This window comes from Martes martes (assembly GCF_963455335.1).
Source record: "Martes martes genome assembly, chromosome: 4".
Taxonomy (NCBI): domain Eukaryota; kingdom Metazoa; phylum Chordata; class Mammalia; order Carnivora; family Mustelidae; genus Martes; species Martes martes.
Window position 1 is genome coordinate 163,995,005 of NC_137891.1, and position 23,487 is coordinate 164,018,491.

A 23,487-nucleotide genomic window follows, 5' to 3' on the forward strand; every position below is an offset into this window, starting at 1 on the left:
CCATTCATAGCACTTTCCATATCTTGTGATTATGCATCCCTCAGGGGAGTTTGAGAGAGGAGATCCCCAGGGCAACCATCCTCACACGTGGTGGGCATGAGAGTCCCCCAGACTTCCTCCCCACCATGCCCCAGAGGTCAGACCAGAAGGGGTTCAGGGGGGACCCAGGATTCAGCGCCTCAGGCCACTTGGCTGCAGGTATTTGGGGGGAAGGCCTCACTTTGGGAACAGCTGCTTCTGGGCCATCTCTCCTCTTTGTCTCTGGGGTGGTCTCTCAGGGACCCCAGTTGGCATCTGCACAAAGCCAGTGCCCTCCTCTCTGCATTTGACCAGCCCCCTTGAGGCAGGCTAGCTGCCCGCCTCCATAGCCAGTTTTTGCTGCCTGGAAGGACATCCACCTTGAGCCCCTGATCAATGCCAAGGGAAGGAGCTGTGGTTCTTTGTCACCGGGAACCTTCGATGCTCCTCCGGGAGGGGGAGGAGGTGGCAGCGGCAGCAGCAGCCGAGGGAACAGCAGCAGCAGCTGTGTGACGCATCCTCAACTCGGAGACTTGCAGGCTGGGTTCGCGTGAGGAAACTCGCTGACTTGCTCAGTGAGAAGGGCTCTTCTCTGTCTTGTCTAGAGCTGAGAATGAAGCGGAGAGCATCGGACAGAGGAGCTGGGGAAACGTCGGCCAGGGCGAAGGCTCTTGGAGGTGGCATTTCCGGAAATAATGCAAAGAGAGCTGGACCGTTCATCCTGGGTAAGCCTCTGACCATGGGGTTGGCTGGGGGTGCGGGTGCGGGGGCAGGGGTGTGGGGGGGGCAGGTGCAGGCACAATCCCACCAGCGGCTGTGCAGGGCGGAGTGCCACACCCACCACAGTGCACAGTGCGGGGCCCTAGCCTTGAGGCTCTAATAAGCACAGCCCCTTTGTGCAGTGGAAGATCGGATAGAGCCTCAGGTCATGCTGTACCCAGGTTGTCATTTTTGTTGTAGCCTCACCTGCCTTCCATCAGCTCCAGCTGAGAACTAGACTGTCTCTTCCCCCAGAGCACCCCATTCACCCCCCTACCCCATGCCGCACACAGGAGCCACACAAGCTGCATCAGAACCTGAGGCCCATCATCCAAGGCACTTCCTCAACCATTCTTGGAGGGCACCGTTCATTCCACAAGGTGTCTGGTATAGCCCTCCAGGTTTCTGGTAAAATTTGTACAGAGTCCTGCAGAATTGGGTGTGCCCAGTGGTCCAGAAGAGCACCAGGGCCTTTCTGCGTGATGTTGGAGGCCCAACAAATTGTGGAGTTGTAGTGCTCGGGGTTGCAGGGGTGAACTGGGCTCTTGAGGACACCAGAGACTGGGTGTGGGTTTTGCTTTGGGGTGGTGTCTCAGGCTGTGGGCACAGGACAGTTCCAGCCCCAGTCACTGGGCACTAGTTTCCGGAGCCTGCCATGGGCTGGGCCTGGGCTGGGTGCTGGGGTACAGCAGTGAACAGGGCAGGCGGGTTCCTGTCCTCACAGAGCTTAACATTCTAGTTGGAAAAAGAAACAGAGTAAACAACGCACAAGATTACAAGCAGGGCAGTAAGTGCCTTGAAGTAAGTGAACAAGATGATGCGAGAGTGGGACGGGTTACAGGGAGTGTATACAGGGAAGGTTACATAGGAGGAAGTGATATTTGGGCTCACTCCCGAGGAGAAGTTTCGACTGTATGTTAGAGCCACTGTATGTTAGAGACACTGTGGGTTGCCTAGGTGGTGGCTCAGTCCTTAAGTGTCTGCCTTCGGCTCAGGTCATGATCCCAGGGTCCTCAGATCAAGCCCCACATCGGGCTCTCTAATCAGCAGGAAGCCACTTCTCCTCTCCCACTCCTCCTGCTTGTGTTCCCTCCTTCTCTGTGTCCCTCTCTGTCAAATAAATAAAATCTTAAAAAAAAAAAAAAAAGGCATCAGTCAGGATGCCGGCAAGGGACAGCGAGCAGTGTCTGCAGGAGTACAGAAGTGCCCCAAACCTGGGCTCCAACAGGGGCCAGGCAGTCACCCGAGACGACCTGGGAAACTCCCAAAGTGGTAGTTCCTCAGCCTGGAGATGCTGATTCAGAGGCTCCAGGTGGCTGCTGGGGTCTCTGCTTTTAACACCCACTCCTCGGAGGTTCCCACACACCCCCACAGTTGAGAACCCCTCCTTTTGCGAGCCGGGCCTGTAAAAGCCAGGTGTACCTCAGGCACATGTGCACGTGCTCCATTGTTGGGGAAGTCTGAGAACTCTCCACCAGGAGACTGGCAGCATGGGCCGGAGGGTGGGGGAGGGTGGGTAGCAATTCCTCAGTGGCTGTGAACTGCGGAAAGGCTGCATGGTGCCACAAGAGACAGGGCTTCGGAAGAGTAAGCCGGAGGCTCTCTGTGCCATAGGTCCCCGTCTGGGCAACTCCCCAGTGCCAAGCATTGTGCAGTGTTTGGCGAGGAAAGACGGCACAGATGACTTCTATCAGCTGAAGGTGAGTGAGGCGCCCGGGGCGGGGGAAGCTGGGGCCCCAGGGGCTGCCCTGCCAGCCGGCTCTCCCCCCTTCCCCACCTTCACACCCACACCACTTGTGAATAAGATTAGCACTGTTTCTTCCTGGGAAGCGGTCCAGCTCACGGGGTCTCACTCCGAGCAGGCCTGATGGCCGGAGTGCGCTCAGAGCTGGACTCACGCTGCCATCCCACTGAGAAAACCCTTGCACGTCGCGCATGCCTGTGGGAGCGCGCGTGCAGGTGCTGCGGGCCCAACTGTGAGCCCCCTGCGCCGCCTGCTCTGGTCACTCTGCTTTGTAAAGTAAGGTTTGTTTTTGGGTTTTTGGTCTTTTTGTGTGTGTGCCTTCCTAAAGATCCTTACCCTTGAGGAGAGGGGGGACCAAGGAATAGAAAGCCAAGAGGAAAGGCAAGGCAAGATGCTGTTGCACACCGAGTACTCTCTGCTTTCCCTCCTCCACACGCAGGACGGCGTGGTTCACCACCACGGGCTCTTCCAGGTGAGTGGCAGAGGGGCTGCCTGTCCCCCCTCCCCACCCCCCACCCCTGCCTGGCTCCTGGGGCTGGTCCCTGCTGGGGCCACATCCGTACTTGGAGCAGCTCGCCACATGACCGCCTGGAACCCCTGGGTGCTGGGAGCACCAGAACTTCCCGGGTAGGGTGGGCTGGAGGTCAGGCTCTGGCCTGCACCCCTGCTGTGAGGCTCGAGCCCAGCGGGAATGCCCTTTCTTTGGAGCGCCACTTCTCCGAGAAGGGAGGAAAGCATGAAGTCATTTAAAGACACCCGGGCTCTTTCCTATTGTGCTGTGCCAGGAATTTTCTAGGCTGGGGTGGAAGGGGGGCAACGGGGAGGGCTGAACCTTGTGGGCCACCTGTGGACCCCGCAGCTGGTTGTGGTACTGATAGTCCTTTCGCCTGCCCAGGCATCGCAGCTTAGTTGAGCGAGTATCCCTGAGCCCCTGTGCTCAGATGTTCCGGGTCCCTTAGGGAAGGTACTCGTGAGTAGCTTGTACCCTGGAAAGAGCTCTTCTCAGGGCCAAACCAAAATCGTGTCTCCAGAAATGAGAAGGCCAGTTTCAGAATGCCTGGGAGGCCTCCTGCTCAGGCCCCCAGCAGAGCTTCTGCAGGGCCCTCGGCTGGACGCGCTGGCCAGGGCCACTCTGGCCAGATGGACCTGGCACCTTGTCGAGAAGTGATGTGAGGCAGGGAGGCATGGAGGGTTTGGAGCCTGTGGCCCTGGAATCTGGTTGTGTGACCTTTAGGCAACTCACTTCCAGTCCCTACACCTCGGGTTCCTCATCTGTAAAATGGAGGTGGTGATGGACACTTGCCTCGTGAGGCGGTCAGGAGGGTGAGCGGGCGTGTGCGCAGTCCGAGCTGTCCCTGTACACACTCACCGCGGTTACTTCCTCGTCTGCTTGAGTTCTTGGATAAAATAAAGGGAAGGGGCCGCTCCGACCCGTGCACCCTACCAAAGTCTTCATTCTTACATGTGCAGTTAGAGGCAACTCTGAAAATCCCTGTTTCCCGTCCACATGAAACCAAACTGAGGGTGATCGTGAGTCTTCAGGGCTTCATCTCTGACAGCTGCCAGAGCTTGGCCCTGCTTTGTGTCCTCTGGGATGATAACACCTGGTGGTGAGAAGCATGTCCAGAGTCACCTGTGTGCCAGCCACTGTGGGCCCCTGGGGAAGAGGGAACGAGAGGCGTGGTCACGCTCGGAAGGAGGGACAGGGCTATTCAGTCCCCAGGGGGTCCCCAGAGGCCAGCTTTGGTCTGCTGCGGCTGACACGGAGCGTCTCCCCAAGCTGTCTCAATGGTAGAGCGTGTAGCTCTCAATTTCGGGGTTCTAAGTTCAAGCCCCACGCTGGGTATAGAGAATGCTTGAAAAGAAAAGAAAAGAGAAAAGAAAAGAAACCATCTTTTTGGCAAGGAAAATGGGCCTGGCATTTACCACCACGCGCCAGTGCAGACCCACCTCCTGATCCCTGGCGGGGGCTGCCAGATTCCCTGAGCAACCTGTGAGGGAGGGTGCCAGCTCCCTTTGACCAGAGACTTGGAGAAGTGAGGTAAACTACCCCATGGCCCACAGCCAGAGGGAGCGGGAGCTGACGCCTGAACCCTACCTTACCCACTGTTCCTTGCTGCCTGGAGTCCGGCTTCCTTGTGAAATCAGTTGTGTCAGACACACAGAACACCTCGCTACCACTGTCTCTGACCTTGGTCACAGCTGGAGCCTCTGGGAGTGCCACGGAGAGGGGATGTCCTGGGGCCCCAGGTCCACTGCCTGTACCTGGACCCGGAGGTCCCTTTTGCACTACAGGCTAAGCCCTGATCTGAATCCCTTACACCAGGATCAGAGCACGGAGCCTTTAACGGCAGCCCTGGTCCTGGCCGCCCAGGCCTCAGGGTGCCACTCTTGCAGGCTCCCACGTTGGTGTGTGTCTCTGGCTCCAGAGGAGGGTCCCTGAGCCCTGGCCCTTGACCTGCAGGCCCACAACCAAACCCTGGTCTGCCCTCTTGCCTCCCAGGACCGCACCTGTGAAATCGTTGAGGACACGGAATCCAGCCGAATGGTGAAGAAGATGAGGAAGCGCATCTGCCTTGTCCTGGACTGCCTCTGTGCACACGACTTCAGCGACAAGACTGCCGACCTGATCAACCTGCAGCACTACGTCATCAAGGAGAAGAGGCTCAGTGAGCGGGAGACCGTGGTCATCTTTTACGACGTGGTGCGTGTCGTGGAAGCCCTGCACCAGGTGAGGCTCTGCCCCCGCACCCCCACCACCCCAAATCCCGCACCCCCTCCCCACTGCTGGTGCCTCCTCCTCTAGCTGGCATGTCCTATGTTCCCGGTGGCTGAGAAGCCTCTAGGCCCCACTGCCACAGAAGGCCACCCTTCGTGCTTCTGCTCCGTGGAAGCAGCTCTGGGTTGTCCCCCCTCCCCAACCCCCAGCCCCCAGGCATGCTCTGCAGCTGGAATGTCCGGAGGGAAGGTGGCTAGAGGACCTGTGTGGCCAGTGAGGCACGTGGCTGCAGGCCTCAGCCCATGTACCTGGGGGGGCACTGCCCAGCAGCCCAGCAGAGCCCAGTGTCTGTCGAGAGGCTAGCCTGTAGTCTCCCGGCAGAGGAGACAACGGTGAGATCCCCTGGGGCAGCCACAGTCTGTCTCTGAGCTTTCCCTAGAGATGGGGTATCAGGCACCCCAAGGTACAGTGAGGAGAGCCTGGGTGTCTTCCAGGCACATACCTTCTGCCTGTGCTACTCAGTCCCCAGAGCTGTGAGAGATCCCCCCCTGACTGCAAGTGCAGGCAGATGTTAGTGTTTTTCTCAGCAGGATGTTTACTGGAGGTGGTGAGGAGTGGTTTTCCCCTTGGCTGCTGCCCTGGGGGGAGAGAGCCGGGGAAACTGCCCCCAGCAGGAGAGAGACTGTCTGGGTTCACGTATTACCCCATCCCTGCCCAGGGTTAATGAGGCCTTAGAACGGTGCTGATCTATCCTTGGCTGACAAATCAAGGCATGAGCCTAAAGAAATGTGTCCTAGGGCTTTTTCCTGCCCCCCTCAAACTCCTGGAGAGCCCACATCTTACAGGCCAGGCCCAACCCTGCCTCTGTCCTTCATGGTCCAAGCCACATGCCTTTTGCTTTTCCAGAAAAACATTGTGCACAGAGACCTGAAGCTTGGGAACATGGTGCTCAATAAGAGGTAAGATCCTTCTCCGTCAGGATGTGACCTTGCGGCTGGCACGGGCTACATGCTGCAGCTACCCAGTGCCCTCCAGTGCCCCCCAGTCTCTGACTCACAACAGCCCACTTTCCCCAGGAATCCCAGGGGCTGCGGGATGGGATGCCCGCTTCTGCCTCTTGCCACATGGGGATATGGTGCTTGCTTCAAAGGAAGGAGCCTTAGGGGCGCCTGGGTGGCTCTGTTGGTTGAGCGTCCAACTTGATCTCAGCTCAGGTTTTGATCTCAGGGTCGTGAGTTCAAGTTCCATGTTCGGCTCCTCACTGGGCATGGAGCCTACTTAGAAAAAGAGGAAGAAAAAGGAAGAAAAAGAAGGGGAGTCTTTTTTTTTTTTTCCTAAATTTTGTTTTTTTAAGATTTATTTATTTGACAGAGGTCACAAGTAGGCAGAGAAGCAGGCAGAGGGAGGGGGAAGCAGGATCCCTCCTGAGGAGAGAGCCCGATGTGGGGCTTGATCCTAGGACCCCGGGATCATGACCTGAGCTGAAGTCAGAGGCTTTAACCCACTGAGCCACCCAGGCACCCCAAGAAGGGGAGTCTTAAAGGCCACCGACCACAGAAAGGGAGCTCAGGGAAGGATTCCAGGGATCCTCCTTGGGCCATTCATTTGGTGGGTCTAGTGGGTGCTCAGTAAAAGACGGTAAAAAATGGAGAAATGAGTGAAGGAATGACAGATGAGCAAAAAGAGGCCTCGTCATAGGTCGGATTCCCAGGAAATAGACTCTGAGGTTTGTGTGCAGGTTTCTGAGGAAGAGCTATTAGGGCAAAGGGCGGGATTGGACAGAGGGAGAAGCCGAGCTGTGGTACAATCACAGCGGGGCCTCAGCCTGGAAAACTCAGCTTTCTGGAAAAGGATGCAGCTATGAGTGGTCAGGAGCCATCACCCTCTGCAGCAGGGAGAAGGTGCCTCGATCTTAGAGGGAGTCTGGGCGGCTCACACTAGCACCCTTGGTCCATCAGTTGTGGAGAGATCACTCAAGGCCCGGGCCACAAGCTGTCACCCTGCTGTCCAGGTGGAGAGGCCCCAGCCTCATAGGGGTCCAGGACTGCCGGCAGGCACCACCACGACTGTGGAAGTACAGGGCTGGGACGGGTCTGCTGCCTTTCCTGCCCTCCCTCGGCCTCTCACCCTTGCAACCCCCTCACCTCCAGGTGTTGAAGTGGGTCAGGGGGCTCACAAATGGCAGGCACCTGGTCACCCACTCAGGAGGGGGCCTGCTGTCCCTGGGAAGTGGCCAGAGCCACAGCAGTCACAGGAGGAAAAGCTGCAGGGAGATAGGCCCCTGGGGAAGGGCAGGGGGGACCAGATCCCCCCCCCCAATGCCATGGGGGAGGTCACCGCCCCTCTGCTGCCACCACCCAGCCCTGATGCCACAGACGGACAGTCTCCCAGCGTCACCGTGCAATGGGCCACCAATCCGAGAGCACTGGCTGGGGGCCCTGGGAGGAGGGCAGAGACTCTGGCCATCTGAGTCAGTTCCCTAAAGGATGAGTAAAGATTGGCCAGCTGGAGAAAGTGAAGCCATGAAAACCTGACCATGACAGGGTCCCTGAGGAGGGAAGGGAGCCGAAGTTCCAGGGCTGCTGGAACCTCTGACGGGCCAAGTCAGAGGGCTGGAGAAGCTTGGGGGTCACTTGGGTCACAGCCCAGCACTGCCTCTGCATTCCCTGTGAGACGATGGGAGTTCATTTGATCATGTTTTGGTTGGATGACTGATCCGCGTAGTGAGAGGCTGCTGTGGTAGCAGGCACTTCTCCGAGCTTCCGTTTCCTCACCTGTGGAAGTGCAGGTGGTTAAGCCTCCCTGCAGAGACGGGCCTGAGACATGGAACCGCCTCCCGGGACTGGGCCCAGCATAAGTGCACCCCGTACTCGACGGGCCGTGGCTCACTTCCCCGGGAGATGAGGCCTGCTGGGGGTTGAGTCGACAGTGAGGGCACCCGAGGTGAGTGCAGGGGGACCCTGGCCCCAGCCCGGAGAGCGTGTGGTCTTCCGCAGCCTCGCTGTCCTGTTCTTCTGTGGGATGCTGGCCTAGTACCGTCCTGCTCTAGATGGCAGGCTCGCTGCGCACACAGAGGGGCATATCTTTGGACCACCTAAGTGCATCTGGCTGCGGAGCCCGTGTCCTCTGCAGCCTTCCCTGCAGCTCTGCGCTGGCTCTCTGCGGCCCAAGGGTGCCCATGGGAGCGCACATGTGGGCTCCTGCGCCACCAGCCACAGAAGTGCTCCAGGCCTCTGTGCGTCCATGGCAGGTCTGCTCCCAGCTTCTGCTCCCCTCAACTTGTCCGAGCCACTTCCGTCACAGGAATGTAGTTGGGAAGCCCAGCCTCTCTTGAGGACCGGCTGTGGGGCTATACCAGCTCCTCCATGAGTATGTGTCTGTCTGTATGTGTGTGTGCGCCCCTGTATGTTTTCCTCAGACTGAGGAGCCCCAGGACCTCCCTCGGACCCTTTGTCTTGGCTGCATTGCCTCTCATCTGATGATGCCTTTTCTGGGGTTTTGGGCGGTTCTGGCCACCTCTCTCGCTTGACTCATGATGCTCCGGGAGGGGGCAGTGTGCCGCGGTGCCCCGCACCGAGGGACCAAGTACGAACACCACACCCTGCATCGTGGTGTCTGCAGACACACCCCTCCCTTCTTGCTCGCACCCGGGCAGAGTTGGAAGGCCGACCTGGAGGAGATCCAGCCCCCGCCTGGCCGCTGGGCTGGGCCCTGACTCCAGCTGCAGAGTCCTCGGGAGGCCGCCTCTGTCCCTCGCAGAACGGAGTGGCCCCAGGGGAGGAAACAGGGAGAAGTGTTTGCGGGGTGGCTGTCATGAGTTCACCCTGCTTGGGAGAAGAGGTGAGGGTTGAAACCTGAAATATCCTTTTGGGGTTATATGAGGTCTGCCGCGGGTTCTTTCTCCTTCCTCCTTTCTTTTTGGGTAAGCAAGTTGCACATCAAGTTCCTAGAAAAGGAGAAAAATGCGGGCAGCCCAAAGGGCCATAACTGAAGAGTGACTCAGGCCCAGCAGATCCTGCTGACGCAGAGCTGCCTCCCTTCACCCCCACTGCCCTTGCTGCCGGAATGAGCCTGGGGGGTCTGGGGCTCCCAGGGAGCTGGGTACCACCCACCGACTTGGGTGGTAGTGGCAGGGCAGGGGCGCACGGCCAAGCTTCAGGAGGTCTCGGGGCTGACCGTGTGGTTTCCTGTGGGATAGCCTCCAGGATCCTCGGCAGTGTGGGCCAGCTCGTCCCTGCTGCCCGCCGCCCAGCCACACACAGTGTCCTAGATCCCCCCAGCCCAGCTCGGGTCCAGCTGGCCTGCTTGCTCCGGGTCCCATGGCCACAGCATGGCTCCCCTCGCAGATGGGGTCTTTCCTGGGCTCTCCCATTACCAGCCCCAGCCAGCTGTGCCCACCGTCTGAGGAGGAGAGGATAACCCAAGACAGCCGTTAGCAGTTAGTCCTAGTTGCCAGGCCCCCGGCTCTGTGCCTTCCCCGGGGTTGTCTTCTTGTCACATCCTTACACAGTCCTGGGAACTGAGTGCTAATATCCTCCATTTGACAGATGAGGAAACAGGTTTAATAAGAGATTAAATGAGGCACCCACGGTCACACAGCCAGGAAATGGCGGAGCTGGGCCTGGGACCTGGAAATCCAACTCCTGAGCCCCCTGGACCCTGCCCTGAGCGGTCCTCTCCCAGTGTCTCGTGCCTCAGGGTACCCGTGCAAGACACACCACCAGCCATGGCAGCCATCTGAGGTGGGGGACAGACCACGGGCCTTGGGGATGCACAGTCCCACATTCAGGGCTGTGGCGTGGGCGGCTCAGAGCTGGATCGATCCACTTCTGACATGGTATCCTTGGCCAGACCCTTTGCCTGCACCGTCAGACCCTAGCTGCCCTGGGGGCCACCAGGCAGATTTGTGGCATATGACAGGGCAGGCCTATATGCAGAGAGTCGAGGTTTCCATTTGGAATGCAGAGGACAAACTAACCTTTGTTTTGTACCAAGCCCTTTGCCAGCAGAATTCCCCGAGATAGCTAAGGGCTCGCGGAGCCTGTCGGTCACAGCTCCTGGGGAATTCCACGCTCAGCCCCATACACCCTATACCTCAGAGAGCCAACCCCCTCTTCACCCTGGAGGCTCAGCCAGTGTGAGGCAGCGGGAGGCCCCTCACCGGACTGCCCTTCCTGCCATCCCCCTGCTTCTCTGCCCAGCCAGCTGACAAGGAGCAGGGCGGGTGACCCCTGCTCTCTGTGGGTAGAGAGGCACCCTGCCTTACTGGCTCTCCCCGACAGGGCCTCTTGGAGGGGCCTGCCCACCCCCCACCGCCCAGGTGTGGAGTAACGTGTCCTCCATGGGCCTCTTCCTTTTGTGCACACTGTGAGCTTCCTTAAAGGATCCAAACCCTAAGCCGCTCTCACCCTTGACTCTCAGATGAGGGAGGCTGTGGTTTTCCAGGTCAGAGGAGAGTCTGAAGCACGAGACAAGGGCTGAGTTAGCTTTGCTGGAACTGAAGAGAAATTTGGGGGCTGGGCACTGCCAGTGCCTCCGATAGTACCAGCCAGTGTCCACCCAGAGCGCAGGCTCTGGGGTCAGGTAGACCCTGGCTTCGGTTCTGCTCACTAGCTGCAGGACCCTGAGCGAGTTCCTTCATTTCTCTGGTACCTTCACTGCATCACCTGGGAAACTGGGGCAGGGAGGAAGCCTCCCTCCTAGGCTTTTGTGAGGGGCGAATACAAACAGTCCACATCAGACCCATAAGCCATGGGCTATACCTGTTAAGTCTTTGTGAGCGTTCATTTTTTTGTACTGTTTGGGACGCTGATTGACAGTAACCACGGGGATGACCATATGGATTGGCTGAGGGGGACAAAAGTGGTGCCCATAGATGGACTTCAGAGCCCTGCTGAACTTCCTTTTCACTCTGTGTAAATGAGGGAGCCAAACCAGATCTTGTCATTCCAAATGTTGATGTTCTATGAGATGGTTTGTCATCCTGAATCCTATTTAAACCTTGGCCCCAAGGCTCAGCCCGGATGGCAGTTTCCAGGGAGCCCCTCTGGAGCACTCCCTGGGTCAGAGTGACTCAGTTCTCTGAGCCCAGGTGCTGAGGGGACAGCGTAGCAGGTGGCAAGCGAAGGGGCGTGGCCAGCGTCAGCGCCTGTGATGGCACCGTTCATGCAGCCACGGGGGAAGGCAGCGGGGCCCGGGGAGCAGAAAAGGATGTGGGTGTGATTCCTTTGCTCCCTGGGCCGGAGCGGGGGCAGCTGGGTGCCCATGGGTACAGACACAATGTTTGTTCATTCTCTGCCCCCTGCTCCCAGGACGCATCGGATAACCATCACCAACTTCTGCCTCGGGAAGCATCTCGTGAGCGAGGGGGACCTGCTGAAGGACCAGAGGGGGAGCCCTGCCTACATCAGCCCAGACGTGCTCAGCGGTACGTGCGTGGTGCCAGGCAGCGGGCCCCAAGGGCAACGCCCCGCCGGGCTTCACAGAGGCTCCTTCCTTCAGCAGAGCGTGTCCTGGGGTTGGGGGAGCCCTGGCCTAGGTGCTGGGTCTGTGGCGGTGGTCCAGACCAGGACTGTCCGTCTGCGTACAGAATGTGGGGTCATGTGGAAAGGAAGATGGGGATCCTCACCCCCGTGCAGGGTTAATGACTCAGATTATTTCTGTGAGTGTGAACGATGGGCACTTGAAGGACTTGCCTGAGGAAGTGACCTTTGAGCTGTGATTGCCAGGACAGATAAGGCTTGGAGGGGGAGTGATTGGGCCAAGGCCGCACAGCCAGCCGTGGCTGCTGCTCAGACCGGGAGCCTGGTTCAAGGTGAGGCCAGAGAGGTGGGCAGCGGCCAGACCAGCAAGGCCTGAGGGAAGCCCCGGGGAGAACGTCATCACTTGTTTCAAGTGCGAGAGGAAGCCCTGAGCCGGTCTTCACCGGTCTTCACCCGTCTTCACCCGTCTTCACCGGCTCTGCCACCTTGACAAGGACACCTCTCCCCTTCTGCTGTTCCTCCATTAGCTCCTTCCTTCCCCCTTCCTTCCTTCGCCCGGGTCTCCCTCCCTCCCTCCCTCCCTCCCTCCGGCCTGAATTTACCAAGGGCCTACCATGTAGAAGGCCCTGTTCTAGATACTTTGGATACAGCAGTAAACAGGCATGCAGACATCCCCGCTTTCATGAACACTGAGCTGACTTTCTAGTGGGGCCGAAACAGCCAGCACACAAAATAAAAAAGCCAGTTACACCCTGATTACCCACTGATCCTACGGCTCAGTGCCGGGCCCTGTGTAGAGTGCATAACCACGTCATCTGCTCCAGACCGCACAGCTACCCTGCGAGGTAAAGTTTCGAAGTCCCTCTGTCGTATGAACAGTAGATGGGAGAACTGAGGCTTGTGCCCCGGCCAGCCTCCTGCCAAAGCCCATGCTCCCTGGGACGCTTTCTCTCCTTTCCCGATGTCCTTTGCCAAATTGGGTCTTTCTGTCCTGATTCTTCAGGAACCGAGGGCTTCACGTCTGCTCCCATCCATTCCACATGGAGGTTTCAGGGTGCCTCCGGGGCCACCATCCCCAGCACACACTCCTACACCCCCGTGCACAGCGACAGACCCGCCTCTGCGCGGGCCAGCACGTGCATGCAGGGACCAGGCTGCCCTAACTGGCTGGAGCGTGACCACACCTCGGAGGTCTCCCCCAGCCGACACTTCTGCGCCAGTGCTGGGCCTCTCCCCGGCCATGCTGCCACCTCCCAGGACCTTGAAGTTTGGGTTGGAGTCCCTGTGGCCTCTACTAGAGGGAGCCAGGAGCCAGGGCTGCACCCCCCACTTCCCGGGGACTGGCCCAGCCCCAACAGCCTCCATGAGATTCCCCAAAGCATCCCTCTGTGTGACAGAGCCAGGACATTGCACCAGGCTCTTGCCTCAGTGCAGGCCCACAAGGTGGGCCCCGCGGCTGTGCGCGCCCCCAGGTGGGCCCCACTCTGGCTCTTCCAGCTTCAGGCCGGCCTTAGAGGGTGAAACAGGCGAACCCACTGCTTCCGAGAGAGTCCTAGACCCGGAGAGTAGAAATGCAAGTCTCATTCTGACCTTCAGCCCCCTTCTCTGAGCCCCAGTTGCCTCCCAAGTTACAAGCGGGATGCACTGCTGCCCCTCCCCACCCCGCCACGGTGAAGAGGTTGACGCAGGATGATAATGACAGGTCCTATGCAATGCAGGCTCTGAGGCGAGGTCTGCCACTTGGTTCACTCTGTGCTCCAAGCACAGCCTCAGGCATCCGGCCTGGAGCTGTGGAAAGGCAAACCTGACCTTGCCCACATAGAGTTTATAGTCTGGTTAATAACAGTGTCACCCTGAAAAAGTTACTGACTTCTCTGGGCCCCAAGTTTCACATCTGTAAAACAGAGGTGATAGCAGTCCCTGCTTCCTGAGGTCCTGTGGGATTAAAGAAGGCCTTGAACCTGCTGGCTGGCTAGTAAATGTTAGCTGGGTTATCATTATGGAAAAGAAGCCTTGAAGTTCTGTCCCCTCAGAAGCCAAAGCTCAGGGAAAGGTCTCATACCCGGGCAGAGCTCCTGGGGTGGCTTGTCTGCTGGAGGAGCCTCTCCAGCTCCCATCCAGGTCAGGGCAGAAGTCCCGGGGCTCAGGCTGAGGGAGCCCAGCCCACCTTGGCCCCTGGTTCTGTCCTGGGCATCTCGGCAAGAACCGTCCACAGCTGCCGCCACTAAGAGTCGTGGCCCAGCAGACGCTGGTGATGACCCCACGTGGCAGAGCAGGGTCCGGGGCAACGGGGTTGCCCTGGGGTCAGCTGCACAAAGCCACCCACACTGCTCTTTGGCACTGGGGGTTGGAAAAGGGCCAGGGTGATGCAGCCTTGGAGAAAGCTTAGCAGAGGCTCATCTCCACAAAATCGCCTACTGCACCAGCCAGGGCAAAAAGCAGCTCACTCCCCAAGCAGCCATGTGAGGTCAGCGTCCCGGCCCCATTTCACAGACGAAGTAATAAGCTAGGTTACGGAGGCCCATGGTACCTTCTGGAGACACAGGCCGAGGTCTGTAAGGATACTTCCATGCATGTGGTTATGCTGCTTGACCTCCAGTGGGCCTGGAGAGCCCTCCAGATCCAGGATCCCTTACCCCAAAGGCATCTGTCGCCACCCACGTGGCTTCAGGACCCATAGAAGGGATCCCAGTTGTCCAGGCTCTGCCTGGTGCCCAGCAGCAGCTCTCCCATGCACATGGGGCACTGAGTCCCGTTCTGGGATCTGGGCTGCTGTTAGCCTGCTGTCTCAGGGACAGGGCAGGTGGGGGATTTCGAAAGGCTTGACGTGCTGTCCTGTGTTTTCGGGAAGAGGCCAGGCAGTGGCCGGCACGCCAGAGGAGCTCTAGCATGGATGGTGGGTGACGGCCTGCCCTGAGAGTGGGAGGAGCAGGGCTTCCCCGTCAACCATGTGGTGTGGGACAAGTGACATCCCTGTGCCTCATTTTGGAAAAAGAGAAAATATCTAATTCCCGGAGTTTGGTGGAGACGTAATGAAATGAGAGCATCTCTTCCAGGGCTGTCACAGCATGGTGCTTGGCGCTCGCTTAAACAAACGCTCACTCCCTTCTGGGAGGGAAACAGCACAGAGAGTTCACAATCACAAATATTCACTCCTCTAGCAAATACTGGAGTCTGTGCTGGGCACCGGGGCTCGGCCGTGCACCAAGAAGGGAGGTGCCTGCATTAGAGCTTACCTCCTCGTGGGGGAGATAGGAAGTAAACAGGGGAGGGGATCCTCGCAGACTGGGCGAAGTGCTCTGGGGTGAGGGGCTAGGGATTGGGGCAGAAGTGCTGAACGGGCCCAGAGCCGGTTAGCTCATTGTTCCACGCATGCATTCCTGGCCAGCTGCTCTGTGAGCTGCTTGCCGGGGCTATAGACCCAGACCCAGCCCCCAAGAATTTGCAGTCTGGCAGAGCAGGGCTGGTAATCAGGGGCTGGCCTGCCCAAGGCCAAGTATAGTCCCTTCACCTCGGTGTCACTCCAAGGTGGGGCATCCTCCTGAAAGTGCGGGGGGTAGGGGGTGGGCCCTGTGGGTAGGGTCAGGCACGTGGCTAGAAAGCCAAGGGAAGCCCAGGGCCTAGCCCTTCTCCGGGCCTGGGCTGAGTGTGCATGTGTCTGTGTGCCCCATAGGCCGGCCGTACCGGGGCAAGCCGAGCGACATGTGGGCCCTGGGCGTGGTGCTCTTCACCATGCTGTACGGCCAGTTCCCCTTCTACGACAGCATCCCCCAGGAGCTCTTCCGCAAGATCAAGGCGGCGGAGTACACCATCCCTGAGTGAGTGGCACTCCCTGGGGTGGGGCGGTGGGTTGGAGCAAGCCCGCCCAGCCTGTGCCACCTGAGCCCTCTCCTTGTCCTGCATCAGGGACGGGCGCGTGTCCGAGAACACCGTGTGTCTCATCCGGAAACTGCTGGTCCTCGACCCCCAGCAGCGCCTCGCTGCCGCGGACGTCCTGGAGGCCCTCAGTGCCATCATCGCATCATGGTAAGTGGGCAGGAGCCCGGCTGAGGCCCTGTCCCTCCCACCCAGACAAGCAGCCTGAGGGCGGGCCTGTTTCTTTGCCAGCCAGAGTCTGATTTCCAGATTGTCCCACGGGTGAGATGGGCAGGGTGCTCCCGGAGCTCGGGGTGGAGCATCCCCTGAGTGCTGGTTGATGCCGACTCTGGGATTGACATTAATTACCTCACTGATTTTCCACCACAGCCTTTGAGGTAGAAATGTCCCCCATGATCAGATAAGAAAGCCAAGGCTTGGGAGACAGAGTCATTCATGTCAAGAGGGGGTTGAGCTGGGACCCAGCTCCATCTGTTGAGTCCAGCCAAGCTATGGGGCTCCCGTGGGCCAGACCTGGGGAGGCAGCCCGACTTGTCTGCCTTCCCGCAGGCAGTCCCTGTCATCGCTGAGCGGGCCTTTGCAAGTGGTTCCTGACATCGACGACCAGATGAGCAACGCAGACAGCTCCCAGGAGGTAAGTTGAGGTGGTCAGACCTGTCGTCACCCGGTCCCAAGGGACCAGTGTCCAGGGACGGCAGGCAGGACCGGGGGACAGAGGTGACAGCTCCCAGCAGGCTGCAGGGCCCCCTAGGTCGGAGCTGCCTGGGGTGTGCCTTGCCTCCTGGGCTGTGGGGCCGTGGAAGCGGGGGCCCGGCCTGGCCCTCTCTCAGCTGCCTCTTTCTGCCCGAGCCTTGGCCCTGCCCTGGCCTGGCCCTTTACACAGCCATACTGCTCTACCTCTGACTCACTGGGTCTCTCTCAGCCTCTCTGCTCTTCCTTTTCCAGATGATTCATTTTCTCCCAGTTTTCTCTCATTTCCTGCTCCCTGCACTAGAGAAAGTGCTGGGCCTGGGGTGGGGGCTGACTTGGGCCCCAGGCAGCAGCTGGCAGGTGATCTTAGGGTGCCCCCTGGAGGGCAAGGCTAGGTGAACAGAGCAGAGCCATGGGTCGGATGCCAGGAGGACCTTCCCTCCCTGGCCCTGCCCCTCATCCCCTGGCCCCAGAGTTCCACAGCCAGTACTGGGCAGGTGGGAGCAGGAGGAGGTGCCTCGGGACCTCGGCAGGGCCTCTGTGCCCTTGAGACCTCCCTTTCCTAGGTGCCACCCACTGTGCATCTGTTCCTCTGCACCACAGGCCTGTGTGGCCATGTTCTCCTCTGTTCACAAAAGGAGACTGAGGTTCAGAGAGGTGTGGTGATTTTCCCGGTCACACAGTTCAGACCCTAAGTCTGAGTACAGAGCCCTGATCTGCCCTGTGATGATGAGCGCGGGGACCTGCCACTCCAGCGCGCTGCTCTCTCTCTCTGCCTGGGCTGCACCACCCCCAGGGCTCTTGAGAGCAGCTCTGAGGGGAGATGACTGCCCCTCTTCACAGTTGAGGAAGACAAGGCTTCTGAGGTCATGCAACCTCCCCCAAGGTCAGTGGGTTAGGAAAGGAGCGTGGGGTGGGATGCACTCAGATCCCAGGCCTGTGCTTCAGCTAGAGCGACCCCAAGCCAGGCAGCAGGCAAGGTCCAGCTGGCAGGAGGGCTGCCCCACACCCAGGGCAGCCTCTGGAGCCAGGTCACCTGACATGGGTTCCCCGCTCTCTTCTCCAACCCCACCCCCTCTCTCCCTCTCTCTTCCCGTCTCTTCACGCCCCCGCCCCCTCCTGTCTGTCTCTCCCAAGGCGAAGGTGACAGAGGAGTGCTCCCAGTACGAGTTTGAGAACTACATGCGGCAGCAGCTGCTGCTGGCCGAGGAGAAGAGCTCCATACACGAGGCCCGGAGCTGGGGGCCCAAGCGGCAGTTCGGCAGCGTGCCCCCGGTGCGGCGGCTGGGCCACGACGCGCAGCCCATGAACCCCCTGGACGCGGCCATCCTGGCACAGCGCTACCTGCGCAAGTAGCCCCCTGGCCAGGGCACCGCCCCCCAACCCTCTCTTCCCGGCCCCCAGCCCGCGGCCCGGACTCTCCCCCCACCGGCTGCAACGGGGATGGGGTAGGGACAGCGCAGGTCACACATGGGCTCAGCAGACGTACCACGAAGCTACCTTGGGAATGATCGCTTGATTGTTTGGTTTTTTTAATCTGAGAAGCCTAGATAACTAATCTGCTTTTAATCATGACGTTTTAATCTACCTCTGGCTCTTTAACCATGCTGTCTCTGGACTGAGTGAGAGGGAGGAGGAGGGAGCCCAGCCAACTGGCCCAGGGCAGCTGCCCCCCACCCACCAAGGACAGATAAGCTGAACTCCAGCCCGGCTGCTGGCTCCCAGAATGAACGCCCCCCCACCATGGCCCTCCCCAGCCCCCTCCCAGTCTGTGTCTGTCCCTCCCCCTTCTGACCCCAGGCCCCTCAGACCAAGCTTTGGAAAACTTCACCTCATCTTAAGCAGAATTCAGATATATTTATTTTTGTACTGAAACCAACTTCTCTCCCATCTCTAGGTGGCTCAGCCAGTGGCCTCTCCCCATCCCTGCCCCCACCGACCTGGCTGGACGGCAGGGAGTCCACTGCCCACAGATGGGCCCCCTCCTGGCCCCCAGGCTCAGAAGCCCCTTCTTGCCGGCCCCTCCACCTCCAGCCCACCAGTCCCTCCCGTTTCTGGTGATGGGGAGGCCTCTCTAGACTTGGTTCTCCTTCTCCCACTCTGTAGCTTCTCTGAGGTGCTGTGTACCCTCGCATTAAGCCTGGTTTCTTTCCGCACCCCACACCGTGGTACCAAGGTGACGCTGACACACATGCAGAAGGGGTGCCTGGTGGTCAGGTGGGGAGGGGACGCTGGGCCAACCGTGCACAGGTGGGCCCTGCTCCCATGCCCTGTTGCTCCCCACACCTCTCTGTGTTCACAGAGTGGTGGGGGCATCTCCCCTCATGTTCTTGCCTCATAATGGACGTGGGGTCTCTCCAGCAGACCCTGGCCAGAGCCCTCCATCGGGGCTGTGGGGCTTGTGGGGAGAGCTGTAGGGACTGGGGGGCCTGTCTGGCTTGAGAACAGCCCTGCTGCCCTTTTGAGCCGAGATTTTGAAGTGGATGCCCGTCTTGCCAGAATCACTGTTCTCACCAGAATGCCCTTCCCTCCCACTCTCCCTCACTGGACTTGGCCTTGCCCGGTGCCAAGCAAAGACCCTTCCTCTGGCCTGGCCCCCCTGGCCCCTCTGGAAAGGCTGAGTGTTCCCCTCCAGGCAGCCCTGGGCCCTCGGGCCCTTCCTGTTTGTGCTCCCCAGTGGGGAGGTGACCGAGGCCTGTGTGACCTTGTTTCCCAGAGTGTGAGCTGCCCCCTCCCCAAAAGCTGACTCACTGTGAGTGACTTGGGCAAGTTCCCAAACCTCCTTGTGCCTCAGTTTCCCCATCTGGAAAAAATGGGGCCACCTCTTGCCAGCAGTAGCAGGGCTGCCCATGCCCCCTCCTCCCCATGCCCCCATCCCAGCACTTGGGCGCCTCATGCCTCTGCCTCAGTGGGTCTGTGGGAGCCCGCCTGAGCCCAGCACTTAGTCCCCTTGAGCACCAGACTCTGTCTCAATTGGTGGCCAGCCACCGAGAGCCAGGGTGCCGTGCTGTGGAGGCAGGGGATGTCCTCTTTTCTATATTTATTTCAAAAAGAAGTCTCCCAAGGGAGTAGAAATGCAGTCTGGCCTAGGGCTCCCAGCCCCTGTGACTGTCCTCCTGTAAGGGTCTCGGCTGCGCACCTGTCCTGCAGCTTGCCAGGACCCTCTGGGCCTGCTTGCCACGGGTGGGCTTTCTCCTCCTTTTCAAAGCAATACCCTCGGGGGTCTGCAGAGCCTTATCAGACAGGCTGGGCCCTCCAAGGTCAGCCCCTGAGTCTGATTACGTTCTCGGCAAAGCAAATGAGAGGAGGTTGGGCCTGCCTCACTGGGTGTCACACACTGAGAGGTCCTGTTGTAAAGAAACAAAACAGAAAAAGTCACAAAAAAGTTTGTATAAAGACATATTTTTGTACTACATGGGGACTCTTCCTGCATGTCAGCAATAAAACTTCCTGACCTGGAGCCAGTGTGGCCTGTGCCGTCTGCTATTCTCTGTGTCTCCGTGTCTCCGTCTCTCCTGCCCCCGACAGCCAGGGCAGGTTTCCCGCAGCTCCCTGCTCTGCCCCCCTCTGACAGCCCAGCCAGCACCACTGCCTTGGTGGGGGTGGGGGGCGGACAGAGCTACCCGGCATTCTCCTGAAGACCCATTATTGCACCCCACACCCCTGAGTGCCCCAGGGGCAGGCAGGAGGTGTCCGAGAGCAGCTGCAGCTGGCCAGCCTTCTCTCAGTGTCAGTCTTCTCTCCCTGCCAAACCCCCATCTGGGGGTCAAGGATCCTGGCCGGACTGCCCCTGTGTCCCCACGCCCATTCAGGGCAGCTGGGGTAAGAAGGGCCAGGCAGGCCTTTTCCTGCACTGGTCACCCCCCTCACTCCCCTTCATAGGAAGCCAAAGGGCTTCCTTCCTTCCTTTCTTCTTTCCTTCCTTCCTTTGTCTAAATTTAGACATTTCGGCTGGAGCACTGGAGCAATGAAGCTGAAGGTAGGCCGGCCCCTCCCTCAGCACCCCACGGTACCTTGACAGACCCACTCACGGGAGTGGGAGCCCACACACAGCCCCAGGTCACAGAAGGAGCAGAGAGCTCCATGGACGGGAGCCCCTTCTCAGGCAAATGTGCACACGGCAACAGTGAGGCGGCCCTGGGGCTCTGCGGCTTTTAGCGCTGCCCCGGCCCCTTGCCCCGAACTTCACACCACCCCGACCCAGTGGCCGAGTGGCCCCCACCTCCCTGGTCACTCCCATGTCTACACACGCTGTACGCGTGTCATCTGACCCATCTGTCATCTGCGGAGCTGTCCTGGGTGCCCTCGCTCCCAGCGCTCTGGCTCTGCCTGCTGCCATGCCTGGGACTCATCGCCACGGTGCCCCCACCCAGTCGGCCTCCCTTCTGTGCCCAGGTGACTCCTGGGCACATGCATGGGTCAGCCTTACTGGTCACCCACACGAAAGCAGCCATCCGAGGGCAGGGGCCCAGCCGGGCCTTGCTCATGTGTCTACGCCTAGGATGGGCTGTGCACGCAGCACACACCAGAACGCTTGCTCTCTTGACCTCAATGGGTCAGATCGCTCTTCAGTTTTTATCCCGAGCCCCGGAAGCTACAGAAGGGGAAAGTAGAAAGGTGGGGGGTGGGGAGTTTGGGGATCAACAGCCTCCTGTGCTCCTGAGAAGTCAAACAGGAACTGAGAAGTTTCTACCCGTTTTAGCTGCCTCCGGGCCTCCGGCGGCCTCAGGGAGAGCCGATTCAGAGAAGCCGCACTGGAGCTGCCTAGCTCTCTGAAGTGGGGAAGGGAGGAAATGGAGTCTCGGCCCAGTCACTCAGGCTTCAGAGCCAAGCTTGTCCTGACTTCTTGCCCAACCCCGGCTCCCTCCCGCCCCATGTCCAACCCACTGCTGATCCTGTCCCCGGCCAGGCAGCATCTGACCATTCCCACAGCTCCCTGCAACCACCCTGAGCACCCCACTCTTGCTTCCTGGCCTCCCTACTCCCACCTTCCCCTACAAACGCCCAGGGGCCACATGGCAGCCAGAATGAGCCTGTTACAAGCCGGGTTTTGCCCCTCTCCTGCTTACACACCTCTGATGGCTTCTGTCCCATGCAGGATAACATCCAGAGGTCGGTCTGTGGCTTGGAAAGGTCCACAAACCAGGCTCTGCACCTGGCCTCCTCTCTAGCTTGTGGGCCCCTCACCCCTCCTCATTCCCTGTGCCAGGCACACTGGGCTCCTTGCTGATCCTGAGGGAGCCGAACAGGCTTCCACCTCAAGGCCATTGCCTGGGCTATTATTTCTGGAAGGCTCTTCCCCCAGATATTTGCATGGCTGCCTCCCTGACTTCCCTCTGCTCAAAATGTCACCCCAGAGAGGCTGTCCCTAAACACCTGGCTTTCTCTAACCCCTTAAAAGGTTTCCACTTTACATTTCTTCATTGTGCTTACCACAGCCTCATAGGATATCACATGTCCGATTATTGATTCTATCTGCCTTCCCTACTCAGGTGAGGGCAGGCCTCTTCTGTGCATGTCCATGTGGGAGGGTTCGTCAGAATGATGGGGGTGCCGCTGGCAGAGGGTGGGGGCCAGAGACAGCCCCACAAAGAAGGCAGATTCTACATCCTGCATGACGTGAGTGAAACATGTTTACAGTGACCAGAGCCAAGAATCTAACTCCCTTTTATACATAAACACAAAGGACTGGTGGACACATAATGTACACGGAACCTTCGGGAAATGCAACGACCATGTGAAGTGGAGGGAATCTGTACTCCATGTCGTTCAGAACTTTACCAAGAGCTCCTTGCCATTTCCAAAACGGTCATGACCGCAACGTCCCAACACCAGTCTGCACTCGGAGCTGTCATGTTCCAAGCGAGTGACCACTTCGACCATATCTATTACCTTTTCTTTCTTTGTATTTTTAATTAGACATGCATGTGGGCATATTAGCATTAATTTCACTTCAGGAGCCTTAAAGGATCCATACAGAGTATCATGAAAAGGCAGCTTTGGGTCTGACTGGGTGGGAACCATAACCTAGAACCGCCCAGTGGAAGATTGGTTGGGAGCAGAGGCTCTAAAGTTCAAATCTAGGCCCCGCCCCTTAAAGCCACGTGACCACACATATAGGCTTCACCTGAGCCTTGCTGCCCTCTGCCTCAGATAGAGTCCCGTTACAAACTGCACAGGGTCACTGGGAGGATCTGAAGATGAAGCGGACATAGCACTTAGCCAACCAAGTATCAGGTGCCAGGAGGGCACTCAATATCCATTTATTGTTCGTTCCATAAATTTCACTGTGGCTTCTTCCCAGCAGCTGTCCCCGGGGCTGAGTAGTATTCAGAGGACTGGGCAGGTCCAAGGAGGCCATGAATGGGTTGCCTTCTTCCCTCCATCTAAGACCTAGTCAGCCCCTGAGCCCCTCAGTGGGAAGGCCCTAGTGTTAGGAACAGACCCCCAGCTTCACCACTGAGGAAGGGAGCAGAGTAGGGTTTTGCATTGGGCCCTGAATATGCCAGCCCCCCTGAGAGCCCTCCCAGAGGCCCTGGATCCCTCAGCCCTCTAAACTCCCATCAAAGACCTGTCTTAACTTGTTTCATTAAAAAAGACCTGTCTTGGGGTGCCTGGGTGGCTCAGTGGGTTAAGCATCTGCCTTAGGCTCAGGTTGTGATCCCAGGGTCCTAGGATTAAGCCCTGCATTGGGCTCCCTGCTCCGCAGAGAGCCTCCTTCTCCCTCTCCCTCTGCTGCTTCCCCTGCTTGTGTTCTCTCTCTCTCTCTCTCTCTGTCAAATAAATAAATAAATAAATTTTTAAATTTTTAAAAAATAAAAAAGATCTGTCTTTCCTGAGTTTCATCCTAGGATCACTCTCTGTGCCTCCCAAGGTGACAAATCTCTAGTCTCACAGGCTGACAGGAGAGCAGAGAGGCAGCCAGCCAGTGGGCAGGTGGATGGGCAGCAGGTCAGTCATAGGCTGGCAGACAGGGAGGAAATCAGCAGGTAGAGAGATGGGATGCAAGCCAGGCAAGCGAGTGACAGATATGCAGAGATGCCAGCCAGCAAAGCCGGAAAGCAGGTGGCTGGGAACACCTACAGACTGGCTGGCGGGCAGGGAGGGCAGGGCGAGCAGAGCGAGGCAGGCAGAAAAGCAGACAGGCAAGTGGTCAGGAGGGCATGAGGGCTGTGGGGACGGCCCACCTGGGCCAAAGG

At 58.8% G+C, this 23,487-nt stretch overlaps 1 protein-coding gene across 1 annotated transcript in view; it reads left to right on the plus strand.

Annotated features, from left to right (window-relative positions):
* Nucleotides 1-19,751, plus strand: part of STK40 (serine/threonine kinase 40) — a 39,299-nt gene extending 19,548 nt beyond the window's left edge. The window contains exons 2-11 of the mRNA XM_080801543.1: nucleotides 624-743; nucleotides 2,392-2,477; nucleotides 2,850-2,993; nucleotides 5,025-5,252; nucleotides 6,147-6,199; nucleotides 11,552-11,667; nucleotides 15,396-15,540; nucleotides 15,629-15,748; nucleotides 16,148-16,232; nucleotides 17,426-19,751. Coding sequence (XP_080657669.1) covers nucleotides 632-743; nucleotides 2,392-2,477; nucleotides 2,850-2,993; nucleotides 5,025-5,252; nucleotides 6,147-6,199; nucleotides 11,552-11,667; nucleotides 15,396-15,540; nucleotides 15,629-15,748; nucleotides 16,148-16,232; nucleotides 17,426-17,644 — 1,308 coding nt within the window. The 5' untranslated portion in view covers nucleotides 624-631 and the 3' untranslated portion in view covers nucleotides 17,645-19,751. The remainder of the gene's footprint in view (nucleotides 1-623; nucleotides 744-2,391; nucleotides 2,478-2,849; nucleotides 2,994-5,024; nucleotides 5,253-6,146; nucleotides 6,200-11,551; nucleotides 11,668-15,395; nucleotides 15,541-15,628; nucleotides 15,749-16,147; nucleotides 16,233-17,425) is intronic.
* Nucleotides 19,752-23,487: the final 3,736 nt, after the last annotated feature.